The sequence below is a fragment of the Anticarsia gemmatalis genome, chromosome 21 (assembly GCF_050436995.1).
Source record: "Anticarsia gemmatalis isolate Benzon Research Colony breed Stoneville strain chromosome 21, ilAntGemm2 primary, whole genome shotgun sequence".
In the NCBI taxonomy this organism is placed as follows: domain Eukaryota; kingdom Metazoa; phylum Arthropoda; class Insecta; order Lepidoptera; family Erebidae; genus Anticarsia; species Anticarsia gemmatalis.
The window spans coordinates 1310546-1326362 of NC_134765.1; the positions used below are offsets into that span (position 1 = coordinate 1310546).

Consider the following 15817-nt stretch of genomic DNA (forward strand, 5'->3'; position numbering starts at 1 on the left):
ATAGCCTTCCTCGATAAATGGGCTATCTAACAGTGAAAGAATTTTTCAAATCGGACCAGTAGTTCCTGAGATTAGCGCGTTCAAACAAACAAACAAACAAACAAACAAACAAACTCTTCAGCTTTATAATATTAGTATAGATTTCTTACCTTAATACTAATACGTAAACCAACCCGTGGCCATCTGCTAGTTAATTTTATAAATGTTCCCAATATTTCATACTGTCGTCTTACTGTCCCGGTATTTCTAACATTGTTCGTTGTCCCGACAACTTCTAAATGAATTAGCCCTATTAGTATCGCTTGGAGCGAAACTTTGCCAAATTGCCATTGTCCTTTTTTGTCCTTTTGCTTTCCAGAATTTGTTTCGTTAATAGAGGCATTTTTAGTGTTAAATATGCGATATTTTAGCTAAAAAGTATGGAAGTTATAGAAGAGTTGCTTTTGCCCAATGTTTGTTTGATTGTAAGTATTACAAAATTGCGGCTCTTACGATACTTATATTTGTTTTAAGTTTTATTGCTCCCATTATGCTTCCAATACACTTGTTATCGTGCTTACTAGCACCTTAATATTATATTGATTTAATTTAATTTATCTTATGATCAAAGTGTTTACGGTGGTGTTGGTAGCAGCTCCTTACATAATCAATGATTTATACCAGACATAATTATATTGTTAAAACCATTTGGCGTTAAAAAAGAGTGGCCAAGAGTTTTTGGCCAGCTCTTCTCATTGGCCCTACCTTCCGAACTGGCGGTAAATTCACTCTTTGTATCATTGACTATCATAAATAAGTGTCAGCATTTGACCTATATGAATAAATGATTTGATTTTGATTTTGATTTATTCTTTTCGCGTTTTAAACCCATTAACAATTTTGTGTTATGTGTAGAAGTACAATAGCGCGATTCTGTACAGTCGGTACTGCCGAGTATAAAAAGTTTGACATTTAGAGGCGCTGATGAGGATTTCATAGAAAATTTATCGATGACAAGTCGGTTGTCGGTAGTTGATAGGAGTAGAGAGTTCTTTAAAGTTGGTTCAGTACTTTTTAAGCCAATTCGTTACAAAATTAGTTACATACAAAATATCTTTTATTTAAATTATATAAGTGTAGAAAAAATATGTTTTCTAAGATGTTTAAGGTACCTGATAGTACTATTTTATAATTCAAAGAAAATTTCTTTGGACGGTAATGCCAAAGGCAGTTTTCCACGAATATAATCAAGCAAATTACTTCTCTAAGAAAGTTTTAACATAAGGACTATAATTTTAGCAAAGTGCTTTAGTTTCTAGGAACAGAGATTTAAACTGACTTTTATAGTGACTTATATTATTTTCTACCTACTTACATTGCTGCTGCCTTATTATATTAATTTGTTTTTTAGTATTAAAGGACAAGGATTATGAAGAAATAGGAGGCTATCCCTCTATAAGAAAATCGACATTTTGTATACCTGTCTACCACTGTCAATTAAATATATGTACATTATGTAATTTACTTTTCAAAACTATCGATGTATGTTTCCAAATTAATACAGAGCAACACTAAAAGCAAAGAGATTGTTATAAAAATAATGTATTTTAAAATATTAAAAGCACAAATTATTATATTGAAAAAACTATAGTAAAGTAAAAAATATAAATCAGTTTTCAGCGCCACTGAAAATTCGTAACAAAGGAAACACGCTGACATTTTTCACTGAAAACCTACTCGTAGTATATTCAGTTTTCAGCAAATATAAATAGCACTTCATAAATTTTAATTGAATCCCCGTTTTTCGATCATGGCCGAATAATTCGAGGCGGAATGTATCGTGCTTTTAATTTTGTTCTTTATTTTGTACATCGAAAGAGCTTTAAAAGGTTTTGCGACATTTTTAGACAATGGTCCGCTTGATGAAGTATTTTATGTCTGATTTTTGTCAAATTGATTCGAGACATAATAAAAATTCGTATTAAAAAATAACGAGGAAATTTTTATTATGTATCTTTTTAGCTCACAAATGCTCTACATTAGTGAAAAGATAAATAAGCAATTTTGAAGTCAGTAAACTGCAGAGCTGATTTTTTAATACTGTAGCGCAATGCTCTATAGATGATTCTACCGAGTATTGAGAGTTTGACGTTTAAAATGTAGTGTAAAAATTGTTCTTACGGCGCCCGTTAGAGGCACTGATGAGATTTTCATACTCGATAGCCGATTGTGATTGACAAGCCAATTTATTTTTTTAAATTAATTACTTTAATTTCTTCGAGACATAAAGCGTTCGAAACAATTCGTAAACAACGTGATCTTCACCGTCATAACTAATTACAACTAAGAACAACTCATTTAATAAATCACGTCAAAAATTATATAAGCGTCTCTCCCTAATCCGATCGCCTGAATATTTTGGGCCTAAAATCTGAAATTCCAGTGATCCAATTTAGGGTATTACAAACAATGACAGCTTGGCTTTACTTATCATTACAAAGACGATCTGAAAAGATTTCCTCTACTAATTTAGGGATTGAGGAAGAAAACCGGTGAAAAAACGTAGAGATAAAAAGATAAGTTGATTTCGCATTATTCTTTGTAAAATCTGTTACGTAAGCAAAGTTTGAAGAATGGTTTAGAGGGATAAAGTGTTTGTCGGATATACTCGCAATAGGTGTGGATTGCTTTTTTGCAATCGGATCAATTCCTCAACATTATCGTCAATTTAAAAAAATACTTTAGAGATAAACGAAGACTGGAGGCTGATATACTGCCTCTGTGGCGCGGTAGGTAGTGTAGGCAATTGTATTTTTTTTTTTTTTTTTTTTATATTTTTATTTAGACAATTTAATAGGTACAAGATGTTTTAGAAACTGTACAGAACTTATAGAACTAAATATTTACATTAAATTATTAAAATTAAAACTATATATACACATTGGATTGTATTGGTCTCGCTATGGTTCAATTATCGGGTCGGGCAAAGTACTAAAGGTCTTTTCAAAATTATACAAGAATATTTATTAGTAGTAGCCCGAAGTTTGATAACTTGCCTGGTGAATGAAAAAAGGCTCACCCCCTGTTACATAAAACTAACATTAGTAATGGCGAACGTGGGTGTGCTAATTACACCTCTTCCTACACCTTTGGCAATAAAAAACGTGATATTATGTATATACTAGAGGCTGCCCGCGACTTCGTCCGCGTGGAAACCTTTCCCGTGTAAATCCCTATCCCTCGGGAACTTCGGGATAAAAAGTAACCTATGTATTATTTTGGGTCTTCCGCTACCTACATACCAAATTTCATCTTAATCGATTTAGTAGTATTTGCGTGAAAGAGTAACAAACATCTATAAATACTCACAAACTTTCGCATTCATAAAATTAATTAGTAAGATAGTAGGATGTAGATAAACCAAGTTTCAATCTGTCACGTACTTTCTAATTGGATTACAAATTAAAATAGAAACAGCTAAAAGAAAGTCCACATAATCTATCAATTAGTGCAATCAGATGGATAGCAAAAGGCTAACGAGGTATTTCAGAACCGTAGATAAAAACCCGAAGGAGATCGTGTTGCGAACTACGGACTATAATTACGAGACGTAATCTGGCGGACTCGAGTCCGAACACCGATTATAATAAACCTAACGTAATCACTTGAGGTTAGGAAGTTGGTTCACTAGTTAGAAATAGAAAAATAGAGATTTAGGGTTTATTTTGTGTAGTATTGTTCTTCGAATTGCGTGAAGAATTGCTATAAGGAAATTGGTTTACCATCAACAGCCTTATCAGCAAACTTTATGATGATATTTTGATAGTTTTCTTTCCTTGAATATATTTGCTTGTTTGGGGTTATTACTCACTAGCTGACCCGTGCGGCTCCGCTCGCGTGAATTTCGTACTGTTGCTTATTCGTTTGAGCACGCGAATTGCGAAGCACTCGATACACCTACACATAAAAATGTTAACAACTCTTTTGTCATCTAATGGTTATTTACGAAAGGGACCCGAAAGGCACACAATGTGACACAGGCTCAGGCAGGCCTGATTTCCTGTGGTTACCTTCTTTTCCGCTCTCGTCTGTATCCGTAGCAGTTTACAGTGTAAAATATAATACCTTATAATAGACTGACCATTGCTTACCCGTCTGGATTCAGAATATTATTATAGGTCCTATCTGCGCCGGAGCTCTTCAGACGCGTAAAAATGTATACTTGCGATGATACGTCCGAAACCGCGTAACCCGTAATTATTTTTTATACTTATATCATCCGTTGTTTATTTTTTAAAACTTACCACATAGTCTGTTTCATAGCTATCCAATTTATTTCCTTAATGCAACCAATTAATTTGGTTATTAAATAATTATGTGATTCGAACAACAACGCCATCTGTCAGTTGCGGCGAACAACGACAACAAACGAAATTACTCGGTTTGCCATCTAGGATATCCCGATCGCACCGGACCCACGTAAACCAACATTTTTGTGTAATATATCATACAACATTTATGTTTAAAAATCTTATAAAAATGTATAGCATGTTTCAAAGGTATTTTTTACAATAAAGCCATCAAAATAAATTAATTAGAAAAAACTTACATGCTTTGTTGCGGTTTATAACGCCATCTATTGGTTGGTGCGAACAACAGGTATCGATACGGCGGGCGCCGCGTTAACTATGCGAATGTTGTGAAATGAATTGCAATGCCATCTGTGGTCTCTATAGGGAAACGCAGGTTCAAACGATTTCTACGTATTTTTTTCAATTTTCTAAAAATCTTTGAAATTTTATGCTATAAAAAGTATCCTAGAAATTGCTCGACTACTTATTCTATGCATATACCAAATTTCAGTGCATTCTATCCGGTAGTTTTTACGTGATAGCGACACATACAGACGGAGGACAGACAGACAGACGGACAGACAGAAAAGAAAATTATAAATTGCAGATTCGGTATCAGTATCCGTTACTAAACATCCCCCATTGGTTTTTTTTTAAATATATTCAATGTACAGAATTGACCTCTCTACAGATTTATTATAAGTATAGAAGAAGATATTATAGGCACCTTGTTACTAAAGAATTAGAAGACTAACTCAACTGATTTATAAATCATTATGTCGGATTTATACTAACTGTAGAGGTCCATATTTTTATGTATTTATTGTCGTCATTTATTTGTTTTTTTTATAGATATTTTCTTAGGACAGTGTCATTATAAACCAAACTCCACAACAACAAACCATTTAGAGGAAATAAAACCAAACTTTTATATCTGTAAGTGTAAAACCTTCATAATGTTACCTAATAACATTACCGCTCTAATCGGCAGTGTTGCCATTAGAAATAATACCGGTGGAAGAAAAGCTCAGCTCCAACTTGGTTCGTAATAGACCGGTCTAATTGCTTTCAACGTATAAATGGATTGAATTTGCTTTTCCTTTGCCAAATTTGTTCCAACATAGCGAGGTAATTGAAAAGTTTAAGTATTAGAATTACCAGATCTGAGAGCGAGATTCATTTGAATGTTTGAGTAAGAATTTTTAGGGTGAGGTCTATGTTAATTTGGGTTAAAATGGACTTGATTTGATTTAGTAGATGCTGGTTAGTCTCAATTTACTCTGTACTATGATGAATGTTAGAGCATCTGCACGTACAGCCATATAAAAAGCTATTGTTTTTAGTAGTATTTAGAATAATAAATTGAATATTTACTTTTATTGACCTTTTACGAGTAGGTCGTTAAACGTCCATACAATTTTTTGCTACTATCAACCTAAATATATTCTATTGGCATCTAAAATCACTCTTTTCTATGAGTTTCTTTTAAAGGCACTACTGCTGGCTTCAGTTACGACATAAAAACATTTTTAAAAAGCAAACCACCATATCTTCTTCGTCATTTCTGCCACATCTAATTTCGCCTTCTCTTTTGTTCTAGAATACTGTCACCCGTACGAGCCGTTCAAGTGTCCAGTGGACGGCAACTGTATCTCCATACAGTACCTGTGTGACGGCGCTCCGGACTGCATTGATGGCTACGATGAGGACTCCAAGCTTTGCACTGCTGGTAAGAACAGCCTCTTTCTTCTGTTGATGATGTTATATCATCCAAAGGTGTTAACACAGGTTTATTGTGGAAACATACATTATTTTTATTATGATATATGCCTAGGGTGTAGCTGCAATTCGGTTGATAGGCATAGAAGCAGTCAGAGGCAGTCTTTCTACTTGTTTATACCAAATTTTGCTATATTGGGCCGATTCACGGGTTGAACGAGAGTATCACTGATATTTTCAATTAATATGAGAATATTTACCAAAAGTGGTCTCCGGTATATAGCAATTGGCTCGTCCGCTATAACGTGAGACCAACGTTGTAAATGGCGAACATGAGCGTACTGCTTAATGACATTGTACATCAGCACTATTAAATCATCGAGATAGCGACTAATATCTATTTCTATTAGTTAGATCAAACACGTTACAACTATTCAGACATAAAATTAACGCTCCTAATTGCTGTAACAGCCAAGAAGCTTCGAAACAAACTTTCACCCAAACTTTTCGAACAAAAAACTATCTATTTTTGTCTTCCATCAAACATGTAACTATACGCGAACTATTTAATCAAGTTAGTAACATTATACAGAAGGAAACTCACATTGAACTGGTAATTGAGCGACTAATCAAACTTTGTGGCCCTTTTGGGACAGCCCTATGCGTCACACGCTGGAAGGGACATTAGTTCCGGGTCGACGTTGTTTTTGTTTACTTGTTAGGGTTGGCGAGCTAAATTAAATTTTGACTTTTAATTAAAAATTTGATTGGCTCCTTTCAGCTTGCTTAATAAAGTAAACATGCAATTTCCCGTGCGTAAATGTCTAAACTTAACTTGACAGGATTTTTATTGTAGTTTCCTGTTATAGTTTATGATAGCCATGAAGACGTTTTATACACGAGGTTAAAATTTCGTTTTAAAGTATAAAGAATCTGTTTTTTCTTCAAGCCTTAAAAACAGCAACAGACAACCTTCAAAAAGTTTTCATTTTGGCCCTATTATTTTAAAATGCTGTATCAAAACACTGTTAAAACACTGTACTGTATTTGTGGTTGTAAGATTAAACATTTAACAGATTACGTCATACAATATCTGTCAAAACATCTAAGTTATTTCACAAATAAAATTATCCAAAGATGTGTTGACCTTAAGATAATATATCATCTCATAAATAACACCCAGAAAACTAATTGTTAACCCTGTCCATCTTTATTACTCTTACAAAACAATTTAAACCTCCATTTAAACTACCCACATGAATAAAAACACCGTTAATTCAAACGCGTGTAAGCGTTGAACTTTGCAACGTAAAAGTGCGGAACAAAGTGCACTGAAAACTGAAAAGTAATAAAGAGCGCCATATTTAAATGTGACGTCATAACCGCTGACGTGCGGAGAAGTGGATTATAACTTGTGTTTTATGGACGGTGTTGCCAACGTAAATATACCTACTTACCTTTTTTTTCTTGTATTTATGTATGTTGTAGAAAATTTATGTTTTAGCGGCAGTTTCACAGCTTATGATTAAGTGTTTTTTAACGTTTTTAAATTATTGCGGCTTGTACTAATGCTAAGGCTTATTTACACGTACCACAGCCATACCACGACGAGGCGACAAAATGTGGTTGCGATGTAGTCGCGATTTGGTTAACGGCGGCAAAATATGGTAGTGTAAATTATATTTCATTCAATGAGAAAATGTGCACCCGACCACATGTAGTCGTTGTGGTTGTGATACGTCTGAAATTGATGCACAGCGGATTTTTGGCGCGGTGGATATTTTAACGAGCTGATTGTAAGTGACCCTCAGGTCGTAAAAATAATGAACTAACGGATTGCTATCGATTTGGAAGTAAAGTTATAGGTACCTATTTTACTATGTCAAGTGGATTCTTATAACTGTGTTTCAAAGTTGATAGTCGATACCAGACTATTAATATAGACCTAAGTTTACCAGACACTGCCAGACAGTTCTAAAAAGTTCCCTCACTCCCAATTCGTAAACTAAATAAATACACTATATTTCAAATATCATTACTTTGAAAAGACATAATGTAATAACACACATTTGAAAAAGATATAAAACAAATATATCTTCATGTATTCATAGTATTTACTCGGGCCAATTGATAACTTAATATATTTCAGTTTATTCGGGTTTAAGTGCTGCCAACCAGAGTGCTATAAATATTTATATGAGAGACGAATTTTGTATCAATTTTCTAACATTTTCACTTGATGTGAAAATGGAATTATGTTTTAGTAATAGTATAACATGGCTGTTCAAAATGTAGCTTTTAAGGATTTCGTATACAAGGAGCAAAAACGGGACCCTCTTACTGAGACTTGTCTGTCTATTACCAGATTGTATCTCATGAACCATGATAGCGGCTGAAATTCCCATAGATTCTGATGATGTATTTATTAACAACAAACTACAGTAAAATAAATATTTAAAGGGGCTCCCATACGCGACAAACGTAATATTATTTACTAAAATACTACGGAACCCTTCGTGCGCGAGTGAAACTTGCACTTGGCCGGTATTTTTCTGTTTTGAAACGAAGTTTTCCTTACATAATCTAACAAACATACGAAGTATTTCCTCACGCAATGGTTATACGAATTCAATAGGGTGTAATATAGGTAGCTAACTAAATAAATCTGTGATTTATTATCAATTTTGCTTTAATAAGACTGTCAATACATACAAACAATATTTTCATACAACAATATTATTATTATACACAGAATAATATAACAAAGGAAATGAGGAGCCGTATTGAACGCGGATATAAAACCGAACGAACTTCATCAAACATGCCGCCCACGGATTTACACGAAACAACTGATAAAAGCCTTTTATTTATTACTAATTAATTAATGGATTAAAGTAAAAGGGGCAAAGGTGAAAAACAATAAGTACAAAAGTACTTATTCGTGAGTTTTTCGAAACTGAAACTGTATAAATAGTGAGTAACTTGATTTAGATATTGCAATAATTCAAAATATTAAAGTGCCTAACGTGCTTTTATAACACTACCTAATAGATAAATAGTTTAATAAAAAAAAAAAGTAGGTATAAGTAAATGTACCCTTAAAATTGCAACACCCGAAACGGGTAACTGTTGGAACTATTATTATATTGTAACAACTTCTACACAGTTTTTATGATGCAATAAATATATGTTTATGTCTTACGTTCACTGGTGGAAAACTCAGTGCTTTAAGTCAATGTTTCATGGGGTAAATTTATTGATGGATGGTCATTTACTGAAGCGAAAAGACTCCGTTTCTAAAACGGGCCAAGTAATAAAATATTATGTTACCGTATAGCACTTTTAGAATAAAATATTTTACTTAAAATGCCCTAAACGCAGCCTAATTTTAAATTTGTCCTAGCCGTCCAGGACAAATTGAAAAGAAAACACGTTGGATGAATATTTTTTGCAGAATAGTTTCAATATTTCGTAAACTTTTGTTCAATGTGGAGCTTTATTGCATAGATGCATATACTAAACCAGTAGTAGGAGACATTATTGAAAGAAACTATTATTATGTGGGTGTAATACGTGTCCCACTCTTTAGGGAAATAAATATATACCTGATACGGTATTGTTCGGTATATATTACCAATATCACAAATATAAAAACATTATTTTACTGGTAAAGTATACTTTTACACTTTTCGAAAAATATTCATTGTGCGGTACCGCGACTACTTTTCCGAGAATTTCTCTGGATAGACTGTGTGAAAAATTATATGAATGAAATAGCAATGACGACATAAATGACTGAAAATTCTCTTTTTCTATAAAAGAAAAGCTGTCGTCCGCGACTTTTGTCTGCTTTAGTATTTTGTTATTGGCGATACATACACATTTTCTTGTTCGTATTTTGGAAACGATTTCGATAAAATTTTACAATGCTAAGTTACTTCGGATGATAGGACATGTAGAGAATATTATTATTCAATGAGTCTTTTATTAAAATATCATTCGCCATTGGCGTATAGTTACGCTATTATTAGCAATTTATAATTAACAAAGTTTACTATAAATTGTTTATTATAAATAATAATAAATACTAATAATAGCAATTCATAATTTAGCTTTATAATAATTAAGTAGTAATACCACTGTATATGATGTATAAATGCATAGAGTACTGTAATGGTGGTCGCATGTTTATAAAGTTCGTAATACGACTAATACGTGACATTCCATGGTCTTTTATACCCATGGGAAGACGTAAATTGTGTTGTAGTTATGTCACAACCTACGTTTATGGCATGCTATTAGTAGTGAGGAAAATACTTTGAAAGAATAATAATCTTAATTTAGCAACGGACAAATTCAAGACTTGGAATTGTGATTCCGTAGATTCGTATCCCAATCAACGCACTACTCACACTCGGACACTCCCAATAAAAGCCTAAATGTATTGTAAATATTTAAATACATATTACGAATTTGATTGCCTCCGTGGCGCAGTGGTTAAGGTCACCACGCCGCTACCATTGTGTCGGAAGGTCGTGGGTTCGATTCCCACACGGAACAATTATATTATTTGTGCGATCCGCCCCGAGTGCAGTCTTACACCATCACTCAAGCCTAAGAAGCAGACAATGATCTTGATAGATTAAAATGGTTTTTCTGCAAACCAAAACATATACAAACAAACATACATAAAAAAAGCTTTCTTCCCATAGCCACAGTCCAGAGAAAGTCCCTTGGTACGATTTTTACCAACTTCTTTTGCTTCATACACATGTCGTATAGGACCGCCGGTTACGAGTTAAACCAAAACATGGCTATGAAAATAGACACCGTCTTATGATATTAAATATGAACTCATATAATAAACGATAGTGCTTTCTAATGAATTAGATATATCCCATTACGGGACTAACGGTCTGTTCCACACTAAATTACAATACTACTAAAACAGCTTTCAACGAAATAGCTTTCTTTACGATCCGCGATCAGTTTTATTGCGACTAAACTCATCTGCGAAATGCTATCTAGGTTTTCAAAATGGAGTTAGTGTTGCCACATCCAATTTATGTTAGTGTTGCCCGTTGACAGCTTATTCGTAATGTAATTTATTAAGTAACTGAATTATCTTAATAAAGTGGCAATGTTATTTTTGTTTATGAAATTTAATTATATATGAATGCTATTTCGCGTTGTTAAGGTTCTTGTATGTCATATTGTTTATGTATTTTTGTCTTGTTTGTTATACGAAAAGGTGCATATTTAATTATCATTAGAGTAGAGTGTACTTGTACAGTAAAAAAATGTTGTCATTGTTATTTATTATTGATGAACTACATCAATCAGTTTATTGATTATCTTTATTTATCGTGTTATCCATACGGAAATGTTTATTATCAACTGAATCAAATTGCTTGCTGAAACCTAAGCATGATTTTTCACGAAAAAATACTGATGAAAATCTACTTTCATAAACCATTAACTATATTTGTAAAAAAAAGAATTACTTCTTTCAGTTTTTCGAAAAGTTTTAAAGTTTAACATCCGAAATGAAGTCAAATGCAGCAGTTTTCAATTACTTACTTTCCTACATGAGATGATCCTTTGCATTTTTCCATATTAATACCTTTTTACTTTGGAAAAGCTCATATTTTAATATTTAATAACATTCCTTGAGCATTAGTTCTCGCTGCACGAGTTGTGGCCCACTTCTCTTTGAATCTCGTTTCTAATCTGCTGCCTTTGAAAAGCTTTTAGACGAAAAACGTTTGCAAAAAATAGCTGCTTTGATGCTAGATGCATATTTATTTTAATAACATGCTTTTCGGTTGGTTCCTTGTGATTTTTCTAGCTTTTGAGTTGAATTAATTAACGCTGGAGTTTTTGCTGATGTTGAATATGAATGCAAGATGCAATTTTTAGTAGGCAAATATACACGTTATTATTTAGATTTAAAAGGTGAACGTAAAAAGCATTATGAGTATTATGTTTAAAGTACAAGAATACAGTGGTAAAGTATAATAAGCAAAAAAGCAAAATATCTGCATACTGCGCCCTGTTACTTGGTTAGCTTATAATTCATAACAAATTCAAGGAATGTGAGGATTTTTCATAAAAGGTTTATCTTTTTATTTAATAAATTGCAACTTTATGGACAATTAGACAGTTGATAACATCCTTTGTTCCAAACGAACACAGTTCAAAAACTCACAAAGCCTTTGTGAAAACAAAGAATAATAATGACGAACTTCTATTAATAACAGATTTAAGAAACAAGCCTAAAGAGAATATAAATTGACTATTGTTCTGAAAACACAGAACGTTTTTAACGGTCTGAAGAAGTTTTATTGAATATCTATAACCCCCTTTTCTTAACCTTTCCAAGCTTCGAACGGCTGACACAACTGAATAATCATTGATGGAATCTTGTAAGAGGCTTTCAAATACGCTTAACGGATTTTTCCGTCGCTAAGCCGTCAATTTCTTGTAATTTACTTCGGCTTTTCGTACTATTATTAGGGTCTTTGTGAATACAAACCGTTTTTATTTCTATTAATTGCCGCTCTTTTCTAAAGTCTCGTGAATTTTTTAGTATATTTTAAGTGAATAACTTAGCAATCTTTTAAAGTTACTCTCCCATTAAGTGTTATTAAGAAAGCATGATTGAAATGATTTACTTAGATCAGTTTAGAGCCACGTAATTGCCATATTAATGCTAGATAAATAAACTGTGCCTACTAACAGGCGTGATATTATGTATATGTATATTAACAACTCTACAGCAATTGGGAGGCGAAAATAAAGCTATTCACTTATCTACATCTGCATTTAATTAATAAAATGTAGACACTACGTATAGGTATTTAGCCATTACTCTATCCTATAAATAACGTTTAGGTCACAGGTCGCCTAATGTAATGAAAAATATCGATTTCTATACGGCTGTACAATTCTTTGAAGTCGTTTAATTGGATTAAAGTACTTACTTTGTGTTTACGCAGTTACGTTATTACCAAATAGAGCTTTCATTTTCTCGAGTAGCCTTGAAGATACATAAAGAAATTGTACGAACAGTTTAATATTTTTAAGACTTAGCAAATATTATATTATGTTTGGGAAATCATCTTCTAATCAATATTTTTTCTTACTTTACAGCTAAAAGGCCACCTGTTGAAGAAACTGCATCGTTTCTCCAATCGTTACTCGCGTCCCACGGGCCCAACTACTTAGAGAAACTCTTCGGAAGTAAGGCAAGAGATGCCCTGGAACCACTCGGAGGCGTGGAGAAAGTCGCCATTGCCCTCTCAGGTATATTTCCATGTTTTACGACCGTCCCAGGACCTCTCCAAAATATTTTATAGCAAAGTACTCTGAACTACGTACAACCGTTTTCCCGAGCCATTTCATAAAAGGATGGACAGATAAAAGTACATTTCATTATGATAAAAACGTTTTTTAAATGTTATTGGCGCCCTAAGTGGGACACCGGTCCCTGTTTGGGCGCCAATAAAAGTTTTATATTTGAATAAGTGGTACGCATTTACGTCGCCATCATATTAAATGAATTTAAATGTGCTTATGCTGAATAATAATTGTCCACAATTTCAAAATGTCGTTAATTAACTCACATCTAATGTAATTTGTATGTGTATTTCAGAATCGCAGACCATCGAGGACTTCGGAGCTGCTTTACACCTGATGAGGTCAGACCTGGAACACCTACGCTCCGTCTTCATGGCAGTTGAGAACGGCGACCTTGGCATGCTGAAGTCTCTCGGCATCAAAGACTCGGAGCTTGGCGACGTCAAGTTCTTCCTCGAGAAACTGGTCAACACGGGATTCCTGGACTGAATAGGACCGGAGTCTGCCTCTGATTACTATCACGTCGTCCAATTTGCTCCGATAAGCTCATCTTTCTACAGCTACCTTCCTTACGACTCCATTAAATATAGGAGAAAGTAACTCATTATACTTTGTCATCTTTATCCTGTGCGAATGTTGGAATGCTTGAACAGAAATTCTAAAATCCTACGTAGAAATGATTTTGGAATGCAGCATCGACTTCTACAACCGGCCACGTAGACTCGACTGACTCCTAAAATCATTTCTTTTCGGCATACATTTTGGCTTACAGTGAAACTTTAGATAGATAAAGAGGGTATTAATTTTCGAATAGGATAGGTATATTTTTGTAAACATACGCTTCATTAGGTTATGAACCAATATTTTTTTAGGTTAACTTTCGTAAGTGTTATCAGGGCCCAACACTCGCGTCTATCATAAGTGAAATGAAGAGGCTAAGACTGTGACTTAAGTGTGCTAGACGTACTAGTCAAGTTAAGCTAATTGTCGCTCACTTCATGATGACCCTGATGACCTATCACGGAATGTGTGTGTGATGAATGTCGCCCCCCAAATTGTATCCTTTCTACCTTGGACTTAAATCAGAGGCGACTCCATTGAAACGTCAAGCGTCCATTCTAAGCGAGATATAAAGCTAACAGTCGGTTGATTTGAAAATGTCCTTAGATTAATAAAAAAAATAAGAATCGTTGAAAGAATGCATACGCTTTATATCTGGCTTTTGGAAAAATCCAGAATAGGACCATGGAAACATATCATTGTAAACTTAGACGTAGGTAAAAAATACATATCATAGATTATAATCTGTAGCGAATAAAGTACAATTATTTTAATATGATCGGTATTGTAGTGTACGAAACATTTTATAGACCCTTTTAGTATGTACTTTTTTCGTCATTGACAAAATATATTGAACAAAATAAAAAGCATAGTTTAAACGGTGCTGCACTTAAACCCAGATACATATCAAAATTAATGTGATTATTAAATAAATGTTAGATTTATTGTACGTTACCTTATTCTAGAGTAAGAAGTAGCAAAATTAACATCTTAGATATTATAACTCAGCTCCATTAGAATCCAAATTCTATCATCACTCATTTTGACATCTTAAATCTTACAGGTCGGTGTTATATTCATAAAACTTTTGTCAAATGCGGGCTAATAAGACAACGAATTAATCATAAAACTCATTTCGAATGAGAAGAGAAAGGTACATGATGTAATATTGGGAGATAAATGACAGAGAAGAACATTGAAAAGCTTTTTTGATTGCGTAAAACAGTAAAAATAGCCTTTATTTAAAACTTAACAAACATTAAAACAAGTAACAGGTAAACCAATTTGAAACCACCGCCGAATAAGGTGTCAAAATCAATTTGACAGTCCCATTAATTTGCAGTGTTGCCATAATGAAAATATGTTTCGACGTGAAGCCTGTATTTGCCAGAAGTTATACACCACAATAGGTCTTCTAGTACTTCAATCGCCAAATCTAGTGTCGATCACAATGTTTCAGTGTGTACCTATGAGTAGAAAATTAAATATATTCTATCTCCGTTAGATTTACATTCATAATTACTATTTTAATTACACGTAGGTAGTATAGGTGAATTTTTATGAATACATATCAATGGTTTTAGATTAGGTTATTAATTTTAACTTACGTCGGATTTCTACTATAATATCAACAAAATGGCGATCTTTAAACTCTGTTAGATGATATTATGTGTTTTGAACTAAGTATAAATGGCTTATTGTTCTTAAATAACAAACCAATAAATGAATCATCTTGAAATTGGGTTTTATTTCGACGCACACACACCACCACGACGTAACCTAACACCAACAAAATATATCTAAGTACCTACCTTTCTTATCCTTAGCAATTAGCAGTTATTGGTAGC

General features: G+C 33.5%; 1 protein-coding gene across 1 annotated transcript in view; it reads left to right on the forward strand.

Annotated features, from left to right (window-relative positions):
* The window catches only part of LOC142982270 (IDLSRF-like peptide), a 114151-nt gene extending 98443 nt beyond the window's left edge, over positions 1-15708 (forward strand). The window contains exons 3-5 of the mRNA XM_076128694.1: positions 5932-6060; positions 13203-13355; positions 13705-15708. Of these exons, the coding sequence (XP_075984809.1) occupies positions 5932-6060; positions 13203-13355; positions 13705-13898 (476 nt within the window). The 3' untranslated portion in view covers positions 13899-15708. The remainder of the gene's footprint in view (positions 1-5931; positions 6061-13202; positions 13356-13704) is intronic.
* Positions 15709-15817: the final 109 nt, after the last annotated feature.